Source organism: Antedon mediterranea, chromosome 5 (assembly GCF_964355755.1).
Source record: "Antedon mediterranea chromosome 5, ecAntMedi1.1, whole genome shotgun sequence".
NCBI lineage: Eukaryota > Metazoa > Echinodermata > Crinoidea > Comatulida > Antedonidae > Antedon > Antedon mediterranea.
In genome coordinates, this window is record NC_092674.1 from 26,716,047 (window position 1) to 26,736,834 (window position 20,788).

General features: G+C 34.3%; 2 protein-coding genes across 2 annotated transcripts; both read left to right on the top strand.

Annotated features, from left to right (window-relative positions):
• The first annotated feature begins 892 nt into the window (after nt 1-892).
• On the top strand, nt 893-6,631 carry LOC140049876 (uncharacterized). Its single transcript, XM_072094827.1, has 15 exons — nt 893-1,155; nt 1,325-1,409; nt 1,563-1,704; nt 2,035-2,145; nt 2,400-2,448; nt 2,595-2,709; nt 3,027-3,095; nt 3,213-3,349; nt 3,783-3,870; nt 4,066-4,236; nt 4,929-5,044; nt 5,196-5,256; nt 5,440-5,520; nt 5,797-5,970; nt 6,276-6,631. The coding sequence occupies exons 1-15, from the start codon at nt 893-895 to the stop codon at nt 6,375-6,377; spliced, it is 1,764 nt and encodes a 587-aa protein (XP_071950928.1). The 3' UTR covers nt 6,378-6,631.
• A 388-nt stretch (nt 6,632-7,019) lies between these two features.
• LOC140050143 (uncharacterized) lies at nt 7,020-20,782 on the top strand. The gene is made up of 25 exons (XM_072095200.1): nt 7,020-7,120; nt 7,829-7,924; nt 8,264-8,361; nt 8,679-8,753; nt 9,222-9,410; nt 9,839-9,931; nt 10,074-10,185; nt 10,314-10,379; nt 10,698-10,771; nt 10,894-10,985; nt 11,277-11,480; nt 12,603-12,822; nt 13,468-13,557; nt 13,646-13,770; nt 14,080-14,193; nt 14,698-14,922; nt 15,137-16,837; nt 16,999-17,214; nt 17,355-17,570; nt 17,913-18,059; nt 18,410-18,553; nt 18,833-18,886; nt 19,175-19,223; nt 19,528-19,704; nt 20,059-20,782. The coding sequence occupies exons 1-25, from the start codon at nt 7,075-7,077 to the stop codon at nt 20,206-20,208; spliced, it is 4,773 nt and encodes a 1,590-aa protein (XP_071951301.1). The 5' UTR covers nt 7,020-7,074; the 3' UTR covers nt 20,209-20,782.
• Nucleotides 20,783-20,788: the final 6 nt, after the last annotated feature.

Consider the following 20,788-nt stretch of genomic DNA (forward strand, 5'->3'; position numbering starts at 1 on the left):
TCCTTATCATAACCAATTTATTCGATTATTTATTGCAAACATATTATAATTATCAAAATACTTTGCAAAGTTTAAGTTTCATACCAGTCTCAATAAAGCTTAATGTGCCCAGGTATAGTAGGATATTCCAAAATATGGTAGGCCTAGTAGTGATATAACATCATCATGTCCATATATAGGAACATCACATTTTTTTTGTAGACTGAGCTTGAGATCCAGCAACGACACATTTGAATTAATTTAATTAATCAGCGGCCCTTAATGAATGTTGATCAGTGATGACGATGATGATGATGATGATGATGACGATGATTATGATGATGACGATGATTATGATGATTATGATGATGAATCTGTGATGATGATGATGATGATGATAATGATGATGACGATGATTATGATGATGATGATGATGAAGATGAAGGTGAATAGGATGATGATGATGATGACGATGATGATGATGATGATGATGATGAAGATGAAGGTGAAAAGGATGATGACGAATATGATGATGGTGATGACGATTATGATGATGATGATGGTTCATCACTAGAAGGTTTCATATTTCTTTTAGTTGAATTGCATATCAACAGTACAGAAGACATTAGGAAACGATTGGTTGATATTGAAGGAAGTTTATTTACGTCATCAATATGGACAGTTTCTGACAGTGAATGTAATGTCCCGTATGTAGAAGAACCGACTTCGATTTGTCGTAATATCACATGGCATTGTGGGTACAGTCCGACGTTTACATACAAAGATAAAAACAAAAGGTTAGCAGATTTCAGATTAAACACTTTTGCTAAAAATTTACTCGCGTGTGTCACGCGTTTAATATCAAAGTCGTCATGAAAAATCTAGTAAAGTGTAGGCCTAGGCCAAATGGAGAATGCTTTCAATCGATTTGATTGGCAGTCCTTGTCTTTATACATTTAAATTAATCCTTGTTCACATTTTTATTTTCAGTACATTAAAAGTGAATTGTGAAGGCCCATTCCGAATAAACTTCGTCACCCGGGAGGAAGGCGAGTTTTTACTTTCCAACAACAAATATTCCCCGGATGCCGTGTATCACAATTACCAGGGTCCGACTGAAATCAACTTTACTACACAATATGCTGACGTCATTTGTAATAAATCGACAAATGGAAAGTAAGAACATCATATCAATACGCCACGTTGCGTCGCAGCGTGCCATACCTCGTCAGGATCGAGTCTTTAGACTAACATTTATTTATTAGTTAGGCCTAACCATATACATTAATCAACAGAATAACATCTATTTATTTAATTACATAATAATCTGTGCCATGTTTTTCAGCGTAAAAGAATACCACAACTATCGAACTCAATTTATACCGAACAAAAACGCCGAGAAAAAACAGCGTCAGAAGTTTGATAAAACGGTAAGTTAATTAACGGATAGTTAATAATCACGGATTTATAGCCTAGTGCTATCGCAGAACTGTGACGTCACGTCACGCGCGCCGTTCAAATGTGTTGATATAAGCGTGTTGACTTTGATAATGTTTGTTTTGTAATTTATTACGTCATTTTAGAAGGAAGATGAACCAGATTGGCAGCCATTGTCGATTCTCTCCATCAATCTGGATTCTCTGTCTCGTCCACAATTCCATCGAACTTGTGGTTTACCGAAAACAGCCAAGTATCTGCATCAGCTATACTATGCGCAATTTGGAGGTAATCATTTAAATGAACTTTGAAAGCCAATAAGTTCAGTAATAGTTAAACGGGTTTTTTTAAGTTCATTATGAAACAGCAATGGACAGTGTAAAGGGATACAAAATTGATTCAATGCTCAATTTGGTGGACAGAACTTAGAACGTAGATTCCCGGGATAGGTTCGGTCATGGAGGTACCTTCATGGTTCGGTTATGAACTAAAGAGGGTATAGGGAGAATCAGACGGTAAGGAGACAACATTTATTAAAGTCGATTGGTCCATTATGACTGAATACTATTGTTAGGCATACTTTATTGATGATTATGGGAGTGTTTTTTGTTTTGCCAGGGACGAGTAGTGGTCAAGTCACACAAGATTACAGCCATCAGGCGTTCCTATTCAACCGGGCAAATTCTATCGGGGGAGTTACCGCTATGAACTTAACACCACTTTATGCTGGTAATACGTCTTTGTACAATTTGAGCTCTGTCTACACTATCAAATCAAATATATGGTAGTGATTTATTATGCCCAAATATGGTAGTGATATGACATCATCATGTCTACATTTGGGCACATCACATTTTTTTGTCACATATAATGTTTGATAGTGTAGACAGGGCGGCTTTAGAGGAAATACATTAATATTAAACTGTAGTAAATTATAATCTAGGTCTACTGTATTTCGTAAAAAGTCTTTTTTCGTGATTTAGGCATTTATTTTTCCAGTGGGGACGACCAGACAAGAATTACAGAAAAGAGGTAAGTTTATAGGGTCTCCTGCTTATTGTCAGCGCCGCGCGCGCGTAAGAATGATGAAACAAAATGGTGAAATTTTTTTTTATTTCTTGATGATGATCTGAAATTGAATAATTATAATATTAGTATAAAGATGGTTATATTTACAGATTTACAAAAAAAGTTAATGAATGGATTTGGGATTATGCAAATGAGCGAGGTTACGTCACAAGCTATGGTCTCGACAATGGCAATGGTCTTTTCGGTACACGTACAGTTTGTAAGGTAGTGCATATTTTATAACGTAAAATTAAAAAGAACATTGAAATTTAAAGTTAATTTAAAATGGATCAATCGTTCTGATATTGGATATTGCCGCCCTCTGTAACTTGTGTTAATTTTGTTGATAGATCTTGTGATATCTAAAATGTTATGTATGTCGCCCTCTATAATTCTTATAAATGTTTATATCTAAAATTTTCAGTTTGACACACTCAATGGCATTTATATAATTATAAGTAATTTTTTTAATCGATTTTTAAAAATTTTCTAGCAATTATTGCCATTTCTTTTTTTTTTCTTTCACTGTATATCATATTTAGAATTGCACCGATCGACCAGGAGTTCTTCCCTACTGGGAGCATGGATGGGTTAAATTGGAAAATAAAGAGGTAACACATCCCTTAATTTTTCATGTAGGCCTAGCATACTTTTTCGGGCCAATTTACTGAATAAAAAATTCACAAATTTATTATTTCTAAATTTGTATTTTCATTTTTGATTTTCAGATTTCTCCAGGTGTCTTATCAGGACTTTGTGTCGGTGATCACATGGCGCATGATTACATTTTAAACTACACACGTGACTTCCTGAAACGAGATTATCCAGCTAAATGGACTGCGTTTGATTTGAACGCTCATCATCGGTATGTACGCGCCCAGCGATTTTTTTTTCGTACATAAGGAGTGAAAGATAGCCGAAAACTAATCCTAATATAATTAAACATAACCCTCTAAATAATCTCTGTCTCACTATAAAGAAAAAAAGTAGTTGCTTGTGGGATTCGAACCCCGACATGCGAAGTTCATCATCCATTCGACTACACAGACGGATCGACGTAAAACATTTGCGTTAGCGAATTGTAGTTAGCTTAATTCTTACGTCACACTTTATGGTTTTGACTAATGAATATTCATGTGTATTTTGTGACGTTTCGTGGGAGGGTCCCAAACTTATGTACGAAAAGAAATATCGCACGCGGCGATCACGGCCGCTGTATATTGTCAATTTAATATGATTCCTTATTTCTCGTACTGTTCAGATGAGTTGTAATGTTGATGGTAATTTTTTGTTGACAGGTTTGAAGATGAATCAATCAACCAAGTCGATGAGAGTCTTGTGCACTTCCTTCAGAATGTTTTAAGTGAAAACAAAAATTTAGTTGTGGTAAGCATATTAGTGTAATGTACTTGATTTAACAATTACGGAGGCTTAAACTGACCTCGAGTTTCCGATACGCGAAAGGTTACTTTAAGCTTCCGTATATTTAATATTACATCGTATATAGTATATCACTGTGTAATGTCCACTACTTAACATTAACAGTATAACATTTATTAATGAAACCATTGATATCTACAGCTGTTGTTTGGAGACCATGGAGACCAATATCACCGTGGAAACCTCAATATACATCCGGGTAGTCAAATTGAAGTTTTTCTTCCGTTTGTTAGTATGATACTTCCTCACCATGTCTTAGAATCAAATCCAAAATGGCGGAGCAATTTGCTGATAAATAGTCAACGGTACATGGTAGGTACGATTTCTTGCATGCCTTTAAAGTTTACTTTTTATTTATTTCATGCATTTTCTTATCTTTCACATCCATAAGATCATAAGCTCTATATAGGCCTAAATTTAAATGTACATTTTTTAGAATTGAACCCCATTCACTCACTCTGTAACTGCGGTGGTATGGTATACACATATTTTTTACAAATTACAATATTTGATTAATAGGCCTAAAGTATATAAGTTAGAACAACATGCACAAATACACCGTAAATGATGGAACACCATACCTCGCGGTATTCGCCGCTTTCGAATTTCGCGCTTTGCAGCAAACTTTCACTGATAGGTAAGTTGACCCAACGAATCTGAGTCAAGTCTGTCGCCGGGTCGTATATCACGTGACATTATAAGTGCGCAGACGCGGGGCAGTCGGTCATTTACAGTTGGATAAAATAAGGTTTCCTTTACCCGGGTTCAATAGAGCATCGTGTTAAACGTCGAGCAGTAAAGGAAGTTCAACAAACAAGGTAGGTAGTTCAAGTCTCTAACTAACCGTAAAATAAGTTTGTCTTTCAGCAAAAAAAAAATTAACATAACTACAAACACAAAACGCTAAATACCATAGCGATCCATATAAACGCGAATTGAAAAAAAAAACTCGAAAAGACCGTTTTTACTGGCTATGAAATTTCTCTTATTTTTCTTTTATTTAGGTGTTCTATGATCTTCATCAAACGATGAAATCTCTGATGCACTATCCCAAAATACATGAGATCAAGGGTCATATTCATGATAAATCATACAATATTTTAAATCAGACCATTCCAAGGTAGGAGTGCTCAAATATTGGATGAAATAGGCTTCAAGTTAAAATCCAACTTTTTAAATGCGGCTTTAATGACGTATGATTTTAACAAATCGATGAAGAACAATTATATGGAATGCCAAGATTTTGTAACAAAACAAGTATATTTCAACAGGTCACGTGGATGCTATGACGCTCGGGTACCATTATGGTCTTGTGCTTGCAGACAACAAAAGGTACTTATTTTTTAGTAATGTACTTATGGGACGGGGACATCCATAATCTGATAAAGCAAAAATATTAGAGGCCATAAGGCGGTAGAAGGTTGACGCCTGACGTCTGACAACAACAATTGCTTAAAAAGTCAAAGAGATAATATTGAAAATTGAAGACTAATTTTTTAAATAATGTCTTAAAAGGTATTTACTGGTAACTGGACAAACATTCACAAGAGATATGCAGAAATGGCAGCTGATGAAATAAATAAACACCACGCACAGGTAAAAAGTGAATTAAACTGCGTTCACACAAACAGATAAATCAAACATAGGCATATTATTGTATGTGGTAGGAAGAGATGTGCGTTCACACGTACGCCGAGAGTGGCGTGACTTACGCAAGTCGTAAGGTAATCTAGAACGGAATATCTATGTTCTTCGTTAAACATAGAGTTTAGCTGGTTTGGAACTGGCCTATTCTTACGTCGTGGTGGGCCTGATAGAACAGCTTTGTCAGATTGTAAAAATAGTAATAATGTAACTATTCCTTTCACACAGCACCCGCATTCACCGTGTATGGACGTAACAGTCGACAAAATAACGTCTGTCGTTGAGCAAACATTCGAGTATGGAGGAAGAGTGAAACGAGTTCAACATTATATACAATTTGATTCTCAACAAGGCCCATCCAAGTGGCAAGTACATGTTAATGATAGAGGCTCTTTTGAATATGTAAGTTTTAAAAATACATTCGTTAAAGCTTGGTTCCCACTAATGACGCAACGTAACGCAACCCAACGACGTATTGACGCAAAATGGGAACCCGGACGACGCAACAATGCTGCAAACATCGCAGGTTTGAAAACAATTGGAAGGGCTTTCCTACGTTGCGTAGGTTGCGTTACGTTGCATCGCCAGTGGGAACCAAGCATAGCACGCAACACATTTAATGTCTGAAAGGATTCATCGTGCATTCCTCTTGGGCACCTTGATTTATCATTCTGTAAAAATTAATATGATTTTTTTTCTTTTTATAGTTAAAACAAATTAGTCGCTACCAGAAATATGAAGATTGTCGAGACGTCCGAGTGTCAATAGAATTTTGTATTTGTCGTCAGTTCTCGTCGGACACTCCTTGAACATCAGACTCACAATTTCGACTGTTTTACTGTCAAACATAACGTAACAACCACGTTATAAAATGGTGACTGTAGACTCGAGACAATTTGAAACAGATCAGATTTACAAACACTAACGCTGATAAAGAGGTGGCAAAATCTTACAGACTTTTGATTTTAGTGTGATATTGTAAAGGGTGCTACTAGTATTTTAAGAGCCGTTATTTTTGTACGCAATAGATGGATCTGGTGTGCGTGAGTTGCAATTGTGTCACAAACTTGTTTAAATAAAGACTTCTTAAACATTAAGACAGTTGTTTGTTTGAATTTACCAAATCATAATTATTTCAGGAACCAGGGGAAAGTATTGCAGTGTATTTTTTTTGTTTTTTTTTTCGGCCTGGAGTATGAATAATTTCATCAAAGAATCTTATATTGTCGGTGACGCCACGATTTAAAATAGGAAATACTGTAGCTTGTTAATATTAAACCAAAAAAAGACCCTAACTTATATTTAGGTAATAACAGAAATACGTCCCGTGCCTAAATCCACCAGGAGAGACTCATTGTCTAAACTAAATCAAAGATTGTAGACTGAATGTACAATACCGCCCTCTATAAAAGGGTAAAGGGTGGTTAATTTGAATTTTAATTTCGAGGCTCGGAAGCCATCATTCAACGTTCATAAGATTTAATATCTAGGATTTGAAGTTGAAAAATGGCCTTTTCTAAGTCAAAATTGAAAAGGTTCAATGAAATTGTCCGTAAGTAAATATTAATATTACATAAATATGCATTTCATGTCATAAAATAGGCCTTAATATCTGCTAAAAGCTATGCTTCTTCTTGGCTGTAGTAGATAGAGTTAGCCTAGGCTAGGCCTAGTAAGCCAAGCAGTCCAGTGTGTGTAGTGTGACTCTCCTCTGTGTGTGTCATGTGCTGTCCTGCGTGAGTGACCGTCTACACTGGGGCCTGCTAAGGGTTAGGCATAGATAAGGGCCTAGCTAGGCCTAGGGTACTGTATATCTAGCCAGGTTAAGCCCAGCCAGTCAAGCTAGTTATAGGCCATGCATGGAGCTTAAATTATTGCTCCCACGGCATGTGCTAATAAATATGTAAATTTTCAAATGCAATATTGCTTTTTTTTTTGTAAATATTAAAATAATTTACAGTATTTTAAGACCTCGCTCAATGGAATATTTGTTAAATAATATTATATAAAATTAATGGTCATAAATAACTATATTTTTGGTATTTTTCTTTTTTGATGAAATAATGTTTTTGATAAAAAATTACCTGTCTACTGAGGTGTGTAGTGTCAAAGACCGAATCAAATTGAATTTACAGACATTAAATATGTTTTAATAGGACTACCAGGCCCAGTAGAAAGTACCTCCTTTGTAGCTGTACTGTAGCTAAGTACTAAATAGGCTATATAATCCTAATTTTAACATTTTTTTAAACATTTAAAGCGTGTGGCCCTCCAGTTGGGAAATACGATGTTACCCTTCAACAGAAAGCTGGAATTGCATGCTTTGACAAATCCGAAAGGTTTAAGCTGCCTAAAGGTTGGTTTGAAAAACATATTTGTTTACACATCATCATTGCCCAACTCCTAGGAAAACCACACTACTAATACTATAGATGCCTTGCATGCCGGCTAGCTTCTGAATTATCACAAAACTGCTGTAAAGCCTGTCAAACCTTAATACAAAAAAAAGTTTGCTAATATAGATAAAATAATACCTTTAAAAATGTATGTAACATAGTAGATGTGACCCGGAACACCTGGGTATACAGATTCCAAGTTGGTACTTTGCTGGAAAGTCATAAATAATAAACACTAGATTTAATTTTTTATAATAATGTATTTTTAACACATGATTTTTATTCGTTTCTGTATACAGAACCTCTTAATAACAGTTCTATGCTACGGCCATCAATGTCAATGGATTCATTGTTATTAGAGACACCAGCAAAAAAGCTATTTCAAAATGGAATCAAGGTATTGTATAGGCGTTTCATACTGAATGATCTTCACGTTCGGATTACATCTTTTTATAATGTGAACAGGTGTTAAAGCTCTGTCTACACTATCAAAATAGTTTGAAGAAAAAAGTGTGATGTACCCAAATACGGTAGTGGTATGCCCAAATATGGTATTGATATGACATCATCATGTCCATATATGAATGAGGGCACATCACATATTTTTGTCACATACAGTTTGATAGTGTGGACAGGGCTTAAGACAGTAATTGCTTCAGTTTGTAATGCATTCACACAGGTTTACATTAAACATTGTTTATTTTCTTACTATAGAATTCTGTAAAAGGAAAAAAGACCAGTACCCCGTGTATAATGGATAATAGAAAAGTTTCAGATTTAGAAAAGGAGGTTTGTAGATTATATTTTACTTTCAGGGATGAACTCTAGTTTTACATTTATTTTCATCATTTTAGCATTTAAATGGTTAACCTAAAGCTCTGTCTATTCTACACTATCAAACTAGTTTGTGTGAGGTGCCCAAATATGGTAATGATATGCCAAAATATGGTAGTGATATGCCAAAATATGGTAGTGATGACATCATGTGCACATCACATTTTTTTTCACATAAAGTTTGTTAGTGTAGACTTAATAATACTTTCTAATTTCTTTTGTTTAGTGTAGAAAAAATATTTATCTACTATCTATCATCGTTCGTTATACTAGTATAAACAGGACTTTAATTTCACTGTAATAATACCCAACATAGAAATCCTCTTAAAGAACTTCCAATTAAAAATGTTTTCATTTGACTAAATTTACAATAGATTCAATGTCAAATCAAACTTAGAAACATAATCTTGATTATAATTGTAGATAAGACAGCTTTTGCTACAGCGGACTGAACAAGACAAACAACTAAGCAAAAAGCAGTGCGAATGCCAAAAACTAGACAGCCGATTGCTATCCACTCTGCAAGAGAAGAGTGGCCTTGAAGCTAGCCTAGCAACAGCGGAGAAAGAATTGGCAAGCATGAGGAAAGCCAAGGAGGTTCTCACCAATAAGGTATGCATGTCATGCAGTTACTGCAGTAACTCCATTTTGTTGTTCTTTAACCTGTTAATGCAATTATTTAGTTTTTTGGGTACATACACTGTTTACTGCAATAAAATAATATTTATATATATATCTATTGTTTGGTAACAGGGGGTTTCTACTGTGCTTCATAGATCCCCCTTTCCATTCTTTTGTTTTGTAATGATTATTTATGGTTTTGTGAATAGATTAAAGAAACAAACAAACAAACAAAAATAATTAATAAACTTCTACATTGAACTAAACTGAAATCATACATTATTGCAGGGAAAATACTATATAGTTACTTCAGCAACTGCAGTAGAATATTAATATGAAGCCTGTTTTGAAAGATTGATTTAATGTTTTAACTAGTGACTACACTACACTATGGTGTGATTACATTGTTTACATTTCAGGTTGATTTGACAGAAATCAATTTTCACAAGAAACAAGAAGAAATGCAGAACAAAATACAAGAACTAACAAATATAGTAAAAGATAAAGAAAAGGTAATTACAGTTAATAAAAAAAACTGGTAAATTTAACAGAATAATTGCAGTTGTATTATTTGATAGGTTAGTAAATTTATATAGCGCAGTAGTAGAAAATTAATTTGTCATTAATATTAATTTATCTATTTTTTTTATAAAGGAGATGAGCAAACTTCAAGATAACTTAACATATCAAGTGTGCCACCTACAGGCCGACCTCGAAGAAACATCTAGCAAAATGAAGGCACTGGAGGAAACAAAAACGATCCAGGGTAAAATTTTAAATGATTCTATTTGCATTGGCTGCCTATTAGTAATGTAATGTATGAATATAGGCTTCTTCATGATTTAATCCAGACGTATCTTTTTTAATTAAAAAAATTAATTATTCTTTCCTCAGAAAATCTTACAAAAGATGCTCAGAAATATTCTGAAGAAATTGAGATGCAAGTTACTCAGTTACAAGGTAACTTCTCAAGAAATTTTTTTGGAGCCTTATTATTTTTTTCAAAATCTTACACAGCTTGTGGAAGTAAATGGCAGATCCAATATTTTGAAATAGGGGGCCCGGTGCCTAAAAATGGTGAAATGTAGGGTTGAGCTTAGTGGTATTTGATGTCATATCTTTTTCATTACAATTTGTGAAATGTTACCCCTTGGATCCACCCCTGGAAGTCTCATAATTGTTAGAGAAATATCACAGAATTAGCAGAAATCTCTTTCAAGAGTTTGGAAGAAGCTAGGTGTATTTACTGAATTCTGTATTATTTCTAAATATTTTCAGGCATTATAAGTCAAATAAGATCAAAAAATGTTGGGTTACAGCAAGATTTGACTGAGGCATTATCAAACAAGGACGTAAGAATATGTTTCTTTAATATTCAGGAGAAAATTAGTTATAGAAACAAAGCAAATAAATAATAGTATTTGTATTGTATAAGCAGTTCTTATTTCAACTAGCGACTTTAAAATCCTTACAGATGTTGTCAGCTGAGAACTCTGAACTTAAAAATGTAATCGGTGAAGTAAAAGCAGAACTTGAGAATTCTAGAGAGTTGTTGAAAAAACACAGGTAAGAGCTTAATGAATCAAATCCAGATATAGCTTCTAATTTCTCTCGTTTATTGGTTAAGTCTAGCCCACAACTACCATACTTGGACAGAACTGGGGTATTTTAAGTTCTACTATCAGTAGAACCCACTCCTTTGCGACACCCCTATTAAAGGACACTTTCTTTGTCTTATGAATAAGGGAAAATACATACGAGTATGGTATTCAGGGGACACATCAATTAAGAGGACACTTTGTTGAGTTGCTTCCTTATTAGGGGACATCTTTCTAATTATATTCATGTTTTTAATAGTCATGATGAAGAACTGGCATCACAACAATTGGAAGATGCTGAACAAACTATCAAAGATCTTCAGCAACGTGTGAATGATGGGGATTCAAGAATTGAAGCTCTAAATAAAAACATCAACACTTCCGATAAAAGACTAGAAGATGAAACTGCAAGAGCAGATGATGCCAAGAACCAGGTTGCTATGGTGACAGAGAAGCTTGAGAGGTTAGTAATTTTTGTTTAAAAAAAAAATTTAATCCAAACATTTTACAAAAAGAAACTAAGTATAAATATGAAGAAACAAAAGTAATACAATCTTATTTTTATTTTATTCCACATTTATTCAGTTAAGAATAACTGAGACGCTCATTAGAAGCAAAAGCTTGTCTCATGAGGACCCTACAATACATATGATACATGGAAAGAAAATCTAACATAATAATAACAAGGCCAACAGCCATTAAGTTGCGTGCTACAATGCATAGTGATACCGGACCGACAGACAAACAGACCGACATAGTGAACTATAGAGTCGCGTCCACGCGACTAAAAAGGCATAATTTTGACGAATTTTTGAACTTTTTCATCAAAAACGTGCGCAAATTATCCAATTCAACGTGCTCGTATGACGTAATTTTAAGTCGAAATTGTTTAAAAGTTGGTAAAATTATTATAAAAGGCTGCAAAAACATAAATCACATGAAAAAAGTATGTATTTAACGCTACGTGCGCACTGCACGCGTAAAAATTTGCGCGCGTATGGGAATTTTTGACATGCTCAAAATGACAAGAAACGCGTAGAAAGTTTATTAAAAATTAATTTTGCGCATTTTAAATGCGCGTGCGCGCGTAACTTTCTGTATAACACACATTTTTTTTCAACAGAAAGTTAGCGCCTGATATAAATTAAACTTTTGCAAAGTTTCAATTTAAAATAATGTTTGGTTTTTGACCTATGTTAAATACGAGAAAATCGTTAAATCGCGCATAAATCACGTTGCGCAACTCTAACGTCATTCACAATAGGAGGTGCACAATTTCACGTAAATGCCCACATGTTGACATCAAAACAGTTAAAAAAGTACAGAAAAGCGATAAAACGCATAGTGATACCGGACCGACAGACAGACCGACCGACATAGTGAACTATAGAGTCGCATCCACGCGACTAAAAAGGCATAATATTATTAGCATAATACAAAATGACTGTCATGTCACTGCACCTTTACAGATCTACTACAATACATATGATACATAAAGAACACCTAATGCAAAAATAATAAAAAGATACAATGTTAAGCATATTATATATATTATTATATATCATTTTTTTATATTTTAATATAGGACAGAGAAGGCCATGAATGAAAACGTAGAAGCTCTCTCAACCAAGTATCAACTATTGGAAGAAGAGTACACAGCATGTCAGACAGAGAGACAGCAAGAAACCGCACAATTGAGGTTTGAGCTTGATGCCATTAACAGCACATCAGCAGAGCTTGAAGTTGAACGTGATGGATTACAGAAGAACAATAAAGAGCTGACAGAAAACCTAGATAAACATTGTGTAAGTGATTAATACTGTGCGTTCTGTGTCAACACTTCTCTCTGCTTAAACAAGATGCAGTGGTGTAACAGAGACCTCAGGCCCCTAGTTTAGGAACTCTAAGTGGCCCCCTAACGCTAAAGGTCTCAGGCGTTTTTAGTCTGTTTCAACATATTTTAATGCCTGTGCACTGCTCAGGGGGGCCCCCTGGGTTTAAGGCCCATTCACACTAGGACGATAACGATCGACGATAAATATATAAGCATGCATTTTTTTAACATAAAACAAAAGAAATTAGAAAGGGTTTCGTTCTAGGACTATAGGATAATCATGTATGCTTTATTTGATAAAAATAATATTTTTGAAAATTCAATCAAATAACGTCATGATCAATAAAACAATAAAATCGTTGTAACGATATTATTGCTCTTACTAATCATGACGTTATTTGATTGGACGTGTGGAAATATTATTTTCATTAAAGGCAGCATAGATGGTTATTCTATAGTTCTAGAATGAAAATGTTTTATATTTCTTTTATTTTATGTATGAAAAATGCAAATTATTGTCTATTATCGTCGATCGTTATCGCCCTAGTGTGAATGGGCCTTAAGCCAGTGAGCGCTTATAGATGTTATGCCACTAAGAAAGATGTTTATGTTGCAGGAAATTAATGTTGAACTTCAAGATCAATTGGAAAAAGCAGAAGAGAGGATTGAAGAAGTGAGACAGACACTTGAAGAACAAAAAGAACAGGTAACTATTAAAAACTATTAAACTAAAGTAACCTTAAATTTAAATCTACCGATAAAGTGTGTAATTTTTATAAATTTTCTTTCCTTAGGCGGAGAATGACATTCTAGTTTTTAAGGAAGCAAAAAATAGTTTGATGACCATAAACGCGGATTTGGAATCGAAGATGAAATCACTAGAAGACGAAAATACATTGTTACACAAAGATCTGTCACGGTAATTAACCGGTTTTTCTAGTCACAATTGTTATTGTTAAGGCTGGTTTCTATAAAGAAGTAACACACATATTTGTCTGCATTTGTATTCCACCTTAGCCTAGCTCACCATTGTTTCATCGACAGCCTAGGCCATTTTTAATTAACGTCAAATTTTGAACCTTTGCCGTAATCCGATTTGGGTAAACTTTTCATACATGTTTTTTGAGACCATATTTTATTGTAATTCATCAACAAATTTTTTCTTGGGTAATGAAACAGGTATCAATTCCTATGGTAATAAATGCAGTATTTTTATTTAATGTTGTAGTCATGCAGAGACATTTGAGGAGATGACAAAGGATAAGACGTTATTACTGAATAAAATGAGCGATCTCAGTGTACAGAAACAAGAATTGATTAACACCAAACACAAACTGATCAAGTAAGTGATTTGATTTTATTAATTTATTGATTATTATTGATTAGATATATAATAGATATTTAATGTTGAGGTTTATTGAAACTGTTGGTCAAAATGTTTTTTTTAATACAATACTTATCTATAAATGGAAAATCCATTAAAGGGACATGTTCTATGTAAAGGTCCCCGTTATCTTCATTGGTTATATCCTTTCAAATGAACAAGTCTTTTGAATAACCCATGTGCCAAAATAGGTATGATGTACCTTTAAGGAGATATTGGTCAGTCCCCTTAATAGATGTCATATTAAGGGGACAATTTAAAATGAGTGTTCTTTCGACTCCTCCAGGAGCCTAAATAGTTACACTGTAAATGTGCTCTAGCATATATTTATTTAATTGTTACATTGTATATCATTTGGGCCAAAGGTCATTATAATAAATGTTTCTTGGATCATTCCAAGAAAGAAAGTATGGAATGGAAATGTTGTAAAAATGATTCACACTTTTATTTTAATTATTCCAGAGAATCTGAAACACAACAAGAGCAAAGTAATGTGTTACAAGTGGATTTAGAAAACCTTAAGAAAGCTAAAGAGATGGTATTAGAACTAAAAGAGAAGGAAAAGGAAGACATGACAGAGCAATTGGCCAACATACAGGATGAATTACAGAGGGTAAAACAAGAGTTTGCTAAACGACTCGTCGATACTCAAACAAAGTGCTCGTCTAAAGAGGCCGAAGTTGAAAGGTGAAATATCAGATTAGCAATATGAAAAATGATTTCCAAATTCTACTTCCATAATGTTATAACACTATCCATTCATTCAAACTAAAATGATTTGTTATGCGTAATTAACCAATCAAATGGCAAATATACAGTCGGGTTTTATAATATGCTTTGTCACCCTTAATCACATCTTTCTTTATAAGATTTTTTTTTAAATCACTATGTTTTCTCTTAGGCTTGCCAATCAGATTGAATCTCTACTAGAAAATCTGCAGACAACTTATAATGACAAAGAACAACTACAACAAACGATAGAAGTTGTAGAGAAGGAGAAGACAGAACTGCAGCAGACGATAGAAGATGTACAGAAGGAGAAGACAGAACTACAGCAGAGGATAGATGATGTACAGAAGGAGAAGACAGAACTACAACAGACGATAGAAGATGTACAGAAGGAGAAGACAGAACTACAGCAGACGATAGATGATGTACAGAAGGAGAAGACAGAACTACAGCAGACGATAGAAGATGTACAGAAGGAGAAGACAGAACTACAGCAGACAATAGATGATGTAGAGAAGGAGAAGACAGAACTACAGCAGACGATAGAAGATGTACAGAAGGAGAAGACAGAACTGCAGCAGACGATAGATGATGTTGAGAAGGAGAAGACAGAACTGCAGCAGATGATAGATGATGTTGAGAAGGAGAAGACAGAACTACAGCAGACGATAGATGATGTTGAGAAGGAGAAGACAGAACAGCAGCAGATGATAGATGATGTTGAGAAGGAGAAGACAGAACTACAACAGACGATAGATGATGTACAGAAGGAGAAGACAGAACTGCAGCAGACGATAGATGATGTTGAGAAGGAGAAGACAGAACTACAGCAGACGATAGATGATGTTGAGAAGGAGAAGACAGAACTACAGCAGACGATAGATGATGTTGAGAAGGAGAAGACAGAACAGCAGCAGATGATAGATGATGTTGAGAAGGAGAAGACAGAACTACAACAGACGATAGATGATGTTGAGAATGAGAAGACAGAACTGCAGCAGACGATAGATGATGTTGAGAAGGAGAAGACAGAACTACAGCAGACGATAGATGATGTTGAGAAGGAGAAGACAGAACTACAGCAGACGATAGATGATGTTGAGAAGGAGAAGACAGAACTACAGCAGACGATAGATGATGTACAGAAGGAGAAGACAGAACTACAGCAGAAGATAGAAGATGTTGAGAAGGAGAAGACAGAACTACAGCAGACGATAGATGATGTACAGAAGGAGAAGACAGAACTACAGCAGACGATAGATGATGTAGAGAAGGAGAAGACAGATCTACAGCAGACGATAGATGATGTTGAGAAGGAGAAGACAGATCTACAGCAGACGATAGATGATGTTGAGAAGGAGAAGACAGATCTACAGCAGACGATAGATGATGTTAAGAAGGAGAAGACAGAACTACAGCAGACGATAGATGATGTACAGAAGGAGAAGACAGAACTACAGCAGAAGATAGAAGATGTTGAGAAGGAGAAGACAGAACTACAGCAATCGATAGATGATGTTGAGAAGGAGAAGACAGATCTACAGCAGACGATAGATGATGTTGAGAAGGAGAAGACAGAACTACAGCAGACGATAGATGATATACAGAAGGAGATGGCAGAACTACAGCAGACGATAGATGATGTTGAGAAGGAGAAGACAGAACTGCAGCAGACGATAGATGATGTTGAGAATGAGAAGACAGAACTACAGCAGACGATAGAAGATGTTGAGAATGAGAAGACAGAACTGCAGCAGACGATAGATGATGTTGAGAATGAGAAGACAGAACTACAGCAGACGATAGAAGATGTTGAGAATGAGAAGACAGAACTCTGTGACAAAATAACTCAACTTGAAAATAATAATCTCAGGTAAAAGTTTTTATATTTTTTGTTTTGTATACCCATATTATTCTTATTTATATTATTGTAAGTAAGCAAAAATGGTATGTTTTATGTAAAATTTTATATTGAAGTGGAGAGAAATTTTTTTTTTAAATAACCAGTAATTTGTACCATTTCAATCATGACAGTATTCAAGTTAAATTTGAAAACGAGCTGAAAATATATCAAGAAAAGATCAACAACTTTGAGAAAGAGTTAGTAGAAGCAGAAGAAAGTAAAGTAATGATTGAAAAAGAGATGGAAATTAGATTTAATCAAGAGATGTGCTCAATAAACGAGAAATATGAAGAAAAGATTAGTACAATGCAAGATTCAGCAACTGAGATGGAATCGTATGTCCACAGGTAAGGTGATATTTTAATGCATTGTACAGTGCAAAATAACAAGCTTTGTTTTTTTGTAGATATTTAAAATAGAAGCAGAAAACCAAAACGTTTTTTTCAAATACAGTAACCAATGATTTGCAATATTTCAATCTTGACAGTGTTCGAGTTACATTCGAAAACGAGCAGAAAATTTATCAAGAAAAGATCAACAACTTTGAGAAAGAATTAGTGGAAGCAGAAGAAAGTAAAGTAATGATTGAGAAAGAGATGAAAGCTAGACTAAATGAAGAGATACACTCATTAAAAGAGAAATATGAAGAAAGGATTGCTACAATGCAAGAAACTACATCTGAGATGGAATCTTATGTCCACAAGTAAGTTTTTATTTGTAACGCACCCAGGCAAGATAATAATAATAAATACTACATTTCTATAACGCCCTTTGCATGAATAATCAAGCTCAAAGGTGCTTTACATAGCACATTATTACCCCGGTCAATTTTTGGATCAAGCACTTATGGAAACATACTCCCATAATGCAGCTAGTAATCAGCGCAAAGTAGTGTCTTGATCTAACCGGGTGATGTTGATATTGTTAGCCAACATTAATTCATTGTTTATATTTTGTTAGTGGGTACAGTCAGTTGGTATGAAAATAATTGTCAAACTTTCCACTTCTCTTCTTTCTAAATTCTTCATTTCTAATGTAATTATAGGTTGCAAGAGAAGGTACGCCATTTGAAAGATCACGTTCATGTTGAGCAAGATAACACAAGACAGTTAGTAAAAAATAATCAGAAATTAACTGATGAGAAGAGTACATTGAATTACAAAATATGTCAGCTTGAAGCTACAAATAAGAGGTCAGATATGCTTATTAATAATACTTTTATTTTACTCTCAAAAGACAAAAAAATATTGTGTACACTTAAAAGTAGCATTAATATAAATTCCAACTTTATGTCAATGGTTTTACCAGATGTCTCTATCTAGGCAGTTACCTGAACCAGTACCAGTATATCATTTTGGCTGACCACTATTGAAGTTTGATGTGTGGTTGTAGTTAACTCATGGTCCAAGTTGAACGAGCTGCTAACTTTCCTTTTTCAGCCACTAAACAACAAGTCAGTCTCTGAGAACTGGAACCTCTTCCAAAATTACAAATTTTAAGTTCAAATTTAATAATCAATTCATTAATTTTCCTTACACACAGTTTGGAGAATGGTGTGCAGGCATATACGTCAAGGGTTCAGCTTCTTACGATTGAGAAACAAGCCATGAGTGAGAAAATCAGTGACATTGAGAAAGAAAATAACACCCTCTCTAACAGTATAAGTGCTTTACAAGAAGAAGCTAGGTAGGTTATTTTTTTAGCCTTAAGCTCTGTCTGTCTGTCTACACTATCAAATTAGTTTGACAAAAAAAAAACTGTGATGTGCCTAAATATGGTAGTGATATGCCCAAATATAGTAGTGATATGACATCACCATGTCCATGGCATATATAGGCACATCACATTTTTTTGTCACATAAAGTTTTATATTGTGGACAGAGCTTAACCAAAATAAACATTCCTTTGAGGTCGCTAGAAGTTGTTTTTTTTAACCCTTTTTTTTTAATGAATGTTTTAAAACAGTAATCATGTGTGCAATGAAGCGAATACAGAAGCATATGAACAGGAGATTGAAAGGTAAATAAACTATGCTATTAATAGAAAGACATTTATAAATACTGAAATGGGAGGGGGCCTCTGACAAAGCGAATTGAGTTAAATGTTTAATAAGTTACCCCTAGATGGTTGGAAATGGTACTCTCACACAAAACATTCATGATAAATGGCGCTAGCAAAACACTTTTTTTTTCTGCCCGTAAACACACATTTGAGTATTGTTTGATCTAAATTGCAAACTAGCACTTTGTTATGCAAATTATATATTGTTGCAATAATATTGATCGATGTCTGTTTTCTTTTTTCCAGGTGGCAAACTTTGTACGAAGAACTGGAAAAAAAAGTTGCTCCATTTAAGGTTTGCATCAGTTGTAATTCAAGGCATAAATTTGCATATAAATTTAAGGGCCAGAAATTATTTTATACAAATAAAAATGTTGAGGTTGGGCAAAAGGGTTATGGCCCATTTATACTAGGATGATAACAATCGAAGATGAGCAGATGAATATGCATTTTCCCTATGAAAAAATATCATCGTTCTTTAAAGTCCATAGAATAAACATACTTGTATCATATTAATTTTTTCACATGCCACATTCTTTTTTTAATTTCATTGTAGATCATTGCCTAATATTTTATTCTCTGTCCTTGTGTATTAACAGGAACAGTTAGATCAGTTTGAATTAGAGCGTAAGTTCTTGCTGTGTGAAAGCAGTCAGGCCCAGCGCGAGATTCAAAAGTTAAGCCAAGACTATGCTAAGCTTCTAGGCCATCAGAATTCAAAACAAAAGATTCAGCATGTACAGAAATTAAAACAGGAAAATCTTGCACTAAAGCAGGTAAGACTTTGTTTTCTCACTTTGTCAAAGAGTATAGCACCTTTTTGTTTATGTTAAAGAAGCACCCGATTCAATGTACTGCATCTCCACATATGGCATTATTTGTCCAGTATCATGGACAAATTCTGTAATACAGTGTCATATGTGACACCTGTATAACATGTGACACCTGTATCACATGTGACACCTGTATCACATGTGACACCTGCATCATGTTAAGGTATGCATATAGCCAGGCATCATGATGTTATGTGACACTGTATTACATAACTTGCTTATGATACTAGCCACGTTATAGTTTTCATTCTCACTCTCTTTTTTTGTGATTCCTATTCAATAATTGTTTACTTGTAGGAGGTTATTAAACTCAGAGAACAAAATGTGAAATATTTGCGACAAATGAAGACAACTGCTGATAAAAACCCAACAAGAAAACGGTTCAACCCCAGAGAGGCATTCAAACCCTCAAAAGAGAACGCTACTCCACTCGGACCACACAATTAAGAATGCACTCAGCCATACTACCATATTGATCAGTTTTAATTAATATACTATATCACTGACTTTTTATTTGTATTGTATAAAAATATATGAATATGAGTATAAAATTATGAATTTGCCTATTTCCTCTAATAATTACATTGTAAGTATTGATGAATTTATACCACATTTTGAGCTTTTTTAAACCATCATTCATTCATTTTTCAATTTTGTAGATTTTTTTTAGAATGGGCATATTGTAGTTGATTATAGGTTTTTGTAAATAAAAAAATTCAATGCTTTATTGTGTCGAGAGCATCTGGTAATAAGATAAATTTTTTCACATAGCTTTTACCGGTTGCGTATAGATTTTACCAGGAATACGCTACAACAGGGCATTGAGTAATCGCGGCCACTTACTAGAAGCATATGAATACCCAACAAAGACATTTACAAATTTGTTACTTTTTTTGGTCTTTCAATCTTTACAATATCATTATACAGTACTGTTTTTATTACGATGATAATGATGTACAATGATTTAAAGTATTACATTTCAGGTACTGTACAGAATTGAAACTGAATAAATGTATTATACTTGTTA